The 7,500-nt window shown below is 37.3% G+C and overlaps 2 protein-coding genes across 17 annotated transcripts in view; both read left to right on the plus strand.

The window, feature by feature from the left end:
• The window catches only part of LOC113804292 (multiple PDZ domain protein), a gene marked incomplete at its 5' end in the record, with an annotated part of 877,687 nt that overhangs the window by 588,089 nt on the left and 282,098 nt on the right, over positions 1 to 7,500 (plus strand).
• The window catches only part of LOC113806630 (neurofilament heavy polypeptide), a gene marked incomplete at its 5' end in the record, with an annotated part of 7,867 nt that continues 1,695 nt past the window's right edge, over positions 1,329 to 7,500 (plus strand). Inside the window, 3 exon segments of the mRNA XM_070137907.1 lie at positions 1,329 to 1,998; positions 2,317 to 2,419; positions 3,972 to 7,500. The exon segment at positions 3,972 to 7,500 is cut by the window's right edge and continues 1,695 nt beyond it. Coding sequence (XP_069994008.1) covers positions 1,329 to 1,998; positions 2,317 to 2,419; positions 3,972 to 4,479 — 1,281 coding nt within the window.

Below are 7,500 nucleotides of genomic sequence, written 5' to 3' on the forward strand. Positions count from 1 at the left end.
AATCAGAGGAATTGAGGGTAGGGGTCGGAATTACTTGTACACAAGGCAGTTTATCATGGATATCTTGCGAGGGGTGCAGAACATGTTGGCGCTGGTGATAAACAATAAAGTACTGTATATTGCTGGGGGCCTATGGCAAAGTCAAGTTGTGAGGTCACTAGATCACTCAGTCGCCAAAGTAGAATCATCCTTGATTCTTGGGTAAATGATGCAGGTAGATGACTGGAGACAGGCGATGGAGGTATCTGACCCAGGGAATCTCAGATCTCGGGAGATGAGAAGAAAGATCGTACAGGGATTTCTAAGATCAGCAGCCTAGAGAGCTTCTTCGCACAGGTCACTGTTCCAAGCGCAGGTGGTCTTGACAGGAGTGGCTGTGGTGATAAGTCATGGAGCTTGTCAGTCGTTCCACAGGATCACTGGGAGAGACATTTATCTTGTCAAGCCCCATGTCAGTTGTAAATGACACGCACACCGGGTCTACAAGATTCTGGGAGACCAGTTTTTCATAATGAGACGAGGATTGAGCAGAGAATCTTGAGAGTGAGGTCTTGAGGGATCACGTTGGTGGGAAGGATTCGTCTCCTTGGGAGAGGAACAACATGGTAATAGCATCATGAGAATTGACTGGCAAGGAGGGAAGGATCTTGCCAGGGTCACTAGCATAGGGCAGCAGGTTTTGTGAGTGTGTGAAGTGAGATGCACGAGGGACACAGGCAGTGATCACCAGCAGACTAGGTGGTGGACACAACCAGAGTTTGAGTGATGAGGAGCACAGGTGATTTGGCAACAGTCACCAGCAGATGAGGTGGCAAAAATAACTAGAGTTACACTGAGGGGCTTCACATGGTATGTTATCCCAGTGTCATAGCACCACTGTAATAACAATTGATAACTAGAGTACTTACAAGAATTATGATTTAAAAATCATTCATATAGACAGTGCATTTTCTGAGTAACATTTGGAGTATATACAAGATATGAGTATATATTTACAAAGTAATTGGAGGGATTGACGGTAAGGTTCAGAATTACTTGTACTCGAGGCTGCTTGTCACGGGCGTCTTGTAAGGGGCATAGGACACAGTGGCACCGGTGATAAACACTAGATTATTGTATACTGCTGAGGGCCTGTGGCGAGGTTGAGGTGGTCAAGGTGTGAGGTCACTAGACATTCTGTCCTAGGTGAAGACGTGCATGTATTCTTCCTATCCATGTGTATATAAATATATATAAAATTATTTAAGTATATGATACTATGATCATATATGCACACATTCACACATTAAGGTATTGCTATATATATTTTCTTCTTTCTTCTTTTTTAGGGTAAAGGAATAAATGTGTCTGAAGAAGTGGCACTTGTTTTAGAAAATGGGAATTCTGAAGTTAGTGAGCCAGATGAAGGCACTGTTGAACCTGAGGAATCACAAACAGAAGACAATGAAAATACTAGTCAAGAAGGAGAAGCTGACAATGAAGAAACCAAAGGAACAGAGGAAGTGAAAGATGATGTGGAGGAGAAAAAGGAGGAGGAGGAAGAAGTACATGTGCAAGAAGTAGTGGAAGAGAGTGAGGAACAGGACAATAGCAAAAATATTGTAAATGAGGAAAAAGGTAAAGTACTAGAAGAGGAGGAGGAAGAGGAGAAGGAGGAACAAAAGCCAACAGAGAATAAAGATAATGTAGATGATGTAGATGCAAAGGAAACAACAGAAAAAGAGGAAAGTGCGATAGAACATATGGAAACAGAAAATGCAAAAGATGTCACAGATGCTGTAAATGAGACACCAAGTGGTGAAGTTGAAGACACAAAACAGGAGAATGGAGAAAGTGAGCCCATGGAAACTGCAGAAGAACAGGTCACCACAGAGAAATTGCCAGAGAAAGAAGAAGCACCCAGTAGTGTAGAGAAGCAAACACCAGGCAGGAAGAGAGGGCCAAAGAAGAAAAAGAAACCTGCACCAGAAGTGAAGACACCCAGGAGGCCAGCAAATAGTGAGTTGTGAAAATAACTATTCAGCTTGTAGATGGGAAGATAGGGCAACTTAGTTTTACTCAAGAACCATTTCTGTATCAACTCTAAGGTGCCATTACAACATTAATAAAGTGATTTAGAGTACTGTAATTTGTCACTTTGTCTGCCAAGGTTTGATTGAATCTATATTGTTGATATTTTTCTGAAACTTTCAATTTCTTTCACATATAATGGAGAATCTCAGTATATTTATCTATTGATATTCATTTGCATGTCTCATATTAACAGTTAAATTTTTCACTCTTTTAACCCTTGTTGTCTCCTTCGTTTATACTTAGTTGTCGGTGATGGAGATGTTGAAACGCCAGAAGGATGGACAAGGATAGTAGTACAACGTACCACTGGGGCATCAGCTGGAAAATTTGATGTCTATTATTACAGGTTAGTGATTGTACTTTTAAGTGTTCTATTTTATTGAAATGGTTAGTGTAAAGAATTTTTGTGTATCATTATTAATTAGTTGCTGCCAGGATCCCCCCCCCCCCAGTCGTATTGTTTTCCAAATTTTTCTACACATAGATTGCTCTACAAGGGCTCTTCCACCAAATTGTTAATTGGTGGATATGCCCTCACCTGATTCTGCCTTTCCTTAAAAAAAAAAAATTTTAATATTATTAACCCATTCACCATGGCATCATCTTTTTGGCTAGTGGCCACACACTCGGGATGCTGTTATTATTATTATTTGCATTATGATTATTACAGTGTTATTAAGAATAATATCAATTTAAAATAAAGTAAACAGGTGAGGTAGATCGGATTATTGACCGACTCATCAGTGACGAAGTTCTTTAGAACCAATCTGTGTGTGTAAATACAAATTATAGACTATACTCACTGTGGACATGGCATGAGTATATATTCCATGGTTATTTTAAATTTTATTAGAATAAAAAGGTGTTTTACCTATTGAAAATGATCTTACTTTTATATGCAATTTAGTAAACTTTGCTCTAGTGTTGTTTGGTTCTTTTGATTTAAATTGAGTTGTAATTGTCAACTTTGTGTGGACTGAATGAAGTAACCGTATGCTTATAGTCCCTTTGATCAATTGTGATCTAAATGTCAGCAGTGACAAACTAATTCCTGAAAAAATCATTTTTGTAAAAGAATTTTGTAAGATGTCACACAACTGTTTAGATGCTTCAATAGAGGAATTAGTACATAGAAAAACTGAAGCGGCAAATATGGAGGGGTACTGATATCAGCTGCATGTTCTATTGGCTAGATGATTAGATACAAAATTTAAAATAGTTAAGTCAACAGATATTGTGAAGTCTCCCAGGAATGGTTCTGCTTTATTGAAATACTATATTCTGTACACTGGGGAACATAGATGTACATGTATACATGGAATAAACTGCAAGGGTTACATTCTATTAAAATTTATGTATAAAAAATGTTAAAAGGTCCAAAAATACCAAGTTGGCTAAAGCACAGGCTTGCAGTGCATTCCTGGTCCAGTTGGCAGGTCGATATTTATTAACCCATTCACGATGGGTACATTTTGTAGCCAAAAATAAAATATTCCGGGCGGCTATAAAACTGGAGTCTGTCCGCCCGCCGGCCGCAGCCTGCTGCTGTGTCACACTGGCATTGTTTATTTTTTTCAGGTGTCTCATATATGGGACACCTGTTGCGATTGGGTTAAGATAAGATTTCATATTTTATATTTTAAGGAAAGGGCCAATTTGAGCTGTTTTCTTGAGTAGTAAAGAAATTTGAGTGAAATATATTTGTCTCTTAGTTCGGGGAAACACAGGAGGAAATCGCAATTTATTTTAGGAAACGTCTTCTTTTACTTATATTTACACATGTCGAAAGATTGTCAACATCCCCTTTTATTTACCCTTATTCATTACCACTCTTTCTTTCTCCTGTCTTTCTTCCTTAGGTACATATTTCTATATAAATTTTCTTTCAACTTTTTCAGTCCCCTTGGCAAAAAACTCCGCTCCAAGAATGAAGTGCGCACACACTGTGAGGAACACAACCTCACTTTGGACCTGGATACCATCCGCTTCTCACAGAAAGCTCCTGGTGGGAAAGTGCGGACAGCGAGAGTGACCTCAGCCACACCAAAGACCCCCAAGGGAGCATCTCCGAAGACCCCAAAGGCCCCAAGAACGGAGCCAGCAAAGAAGAGGAAGTTAGGAGCCAAAACAGAGGGTAAGGGCCAGGGGCGTAAGGCAGCCACAGCGGCAGCAGCTAGCAAAGGGAGGGCAGGCACAAGGGTGTCCAAGAGGGTGTCTGGGGCTGCAGCAAAGGCAAAGGCCAATACTAAGGCCAAGATTAACACGAAGGCTAAGGCTAGTACTAAGCCTAAGCCCATGCCAGCCAAAGATGCAAGCAAGATGACAGTAAAGTTCTCATTTAAGAGAAAACGTGGTGCAAATTCCACCAAGACTCGTGGTCCCCCTGCTAAGAGAAGTAAGAGGTAAACGTAGGTGTCTAACACTGAGCTGCTGCAGAATAGTACATGTCTGAATACACTACTATCCTTTTTCACTTCAAATTTTCTTTCTTCTTTTATTATTTCTTTCTTTCAATTGGTTACGTTATATTATCCATGCAGAATTCAAGCACATGTGTCTGCATGTAGGTTTTGTGTGGTGGTCTGTGAATACTTGATTAATTTTTACGGAATTGCTGTACAAAGAAACTCCTATTGAATGTTTTCTAGTATTTTCTCATAGTTGAAGGAGTTAGGATTCTACAATTTGGTAGATGTTTTATATTATCCACCAATCAATCACTGCCTGCGTACAAAATGTAATATATAATATGAAAAGTACCATTATAAACCCTATTTTGATTATTAACTGTAGAGAATTATTTGCTTTTTTGAAGAAGACAAACAATAACATATTACATGCAAGTTTTTAAAGGAAATATTAATTAGAGTATCCAGTAGCTGCTCCAACCAATTTGATCTCCAAAATTAAGAATTCAGTCATTGTTAAGTTCATTATACTAACTTTGCAAAAAAAAAAAAAAAAAAAAAAAAAAAAAAAAAGTCTGAAATCACTACTGTATCATGAACAAGTAACATAATCATTGTGGCTATTTTTTTTAACACATGCAATTAGGATTAAAGTATGAAGTGAAGCAGTACATTCTCAAAAGTCTAAATAGTATTCCTTATATTATTTCTTCTATTTATTTGTTTCACTGTAGACATTATGCCCAGATAGAGTTTATAGTTATATTAGTTATTATTATAGTTTAGAAATAATTGGTTTGTTTTTGTATGAGAAAAAAGGGACTTGTTTTAAGAATTTAATCATAACTTCATAATATTACCAAAAAATGTTATTAATCCTGAAAACACACTGCTTCTCCATGATGAAGTTCAGGAAATACAACTATTAAGATATTCTAAGCAAGTTTTTGACACCAGTTCACAACTGTTCACCTCAAAATATTTTAGACTCTGTTCTTGAATAGAGGCCAGATATAGCCTACACATTTTTGTAAATTAGGGTTAGGAATGAAAAAAAGAAAAGAAAAGAAAATCCTGAAGAAAACATTTTGAAGTTGGATACATTCTTTGATGTAGGCATAGGTTTTACTTCCTCGTAAATTATGTATGGAACTGAGTACATCTTCTATCCAGCATAGGTTTGACTTGTGAATTTTTCTTTTACATAAATGGCTCCATCAGTGCTTAGTCATCACTTGATTTTCCTGTTTCTTGCTAGGGGAAGGAGGGAGGGATGGACAAGGGTGGGAGAAAGAAAGAATGAATTCTGTGTCTGTGTCTATCTATCTGTATGTATGTATATGTATATATATGTATATAATTTATATATATGATACATATATACATATATATGTATGTGTGTATATATATATATACATATATACATATATATATATGTATATATATATATATATATATATATATATATGTATATATATATATTTATATATATTTATATATATATATATATATATATATATATATATATATATTGAAGTAAATTACAACTCAGAATAGGAAGCATATTATTGGATGGGGACAAGACATATGTTTTTGTTTCAAGGTATTATTCATGTCACATTATTATCATTACCATTATTAAAGTAAAGAGAAAGCCTTAGTCTTGAGAATACTCATTTCTTATGTATTACGTTAATGCATAGAGGTGTGACCAATGATAGGAAGTACTTGTATGTTTGGGGTTACCAAGGAAATGGGGAAAGAGTCGGGTTTTAGGTGTATATGCCATATATTCTGTTAAGTTCAGATTTATTCATACAATGTTTATTCACAAGAAGAGAAAAGGTGGGGCTAATGATAAGAGGTATTAGCATGATTTTTATTGAGACAGGGGATGCCATAGGAGTAGGGGAATTGAAGGTCTTTGCTTGGTGTTTTATTTGCCATACATTACAAGAATATTTATTTTACGCTGAAGAAAGGTTAGCCTAGAAAAGCCTCCATTGTGGCCAGTCAGACTTTAGGGGTTAAACAGAAGAGATCATTTAGGACTATTAACTCTTTGGATCCAGTTGCATCATGGAGATGAAAACCCAGGCAATGGGTTATGTATATGGCCAATACCCCAGGCGTGTGGTGCTTAGGCCAGGCGCGCATGAACACCTATGAGCGGTAACAAGACTCGGTGCTTCCCCTTTGAAAAGTTATTTTTTGTAAACTTTTTTAGCTTTAATGCCATTTTCTAATGTCCATATTTGTCTTTTGATTTGCCTTATCCAGATGGTATTTATTTAGTTTCTTTGCACAGTCTCTATGTACCAAGTAACTCTGGGCAAGAAAAAAAAACTATGGAACATTTGGTTACTTGTCATATATCTCATTTTTTCGTAATTTTTTATTTTACATAATACACCCAGCGCCGCTGGTCACAGCGGCCAGGAATACAGTGGAAATAGCATGGAAATAGCGTCTCCATGGAGCTGGCACTCTTCTAGTCACTGCTTACACATATTACATTCCACATTTGTTTATCAATGGGAATAATACTGAAGCCCCCTTCTAAGTGCCAAATGAGTCAAATCACACTCTAAGAGGTTTGTGCACTCTTGGCGAGTTTTTTCCGTCATCCTGGCCTTCGCTTATGAGGGCAGTTCACATCACCCGCCCCACAGCTGAGGTTTTTCAATGATATGGCCACATCATCATCCAGGTCCAAGGGGTTAACTTCTTTGAGACTAAGCATGTCTGGAGCCATCAATATTTTTACAATATCAGTAAATCAAAGTCCCAGGGAACTGGATGTATGTACATGTTCTCCTGGTGTCACCAGTTCATTCTTTGTGATGTGCCCTGTACTGTTTGACCCCATCCCCAATACAGTCTTACTTACCACTCTCAAAGTGTAAGACAGTTTGTTAGTTGGAAATGAAGTTGGAAGAATCAAATGGTAGTGCAAACATTAATTATTCACTTTGCATTTTTAAGAGAAGCTGCAGAAATCAGTCTCAGCAAGCTGTAC

Source organism: Penaeus vannamei, chromosome 23 (genome assembly GCF_042767895.1).
Source record: "Penaeus vannamei isolate JL-2024 chromosome 23, ASM4276789v1, whole genome shotgun sequence".
In the NCBI taxonomy this organism is placed as follows: domain Eukaryota; kingdom Metazoa; phylum Arthropoda; class Malacostraca; order Decapoda; family Penaeidae; genus Penaeus; species Penaeus vannamei.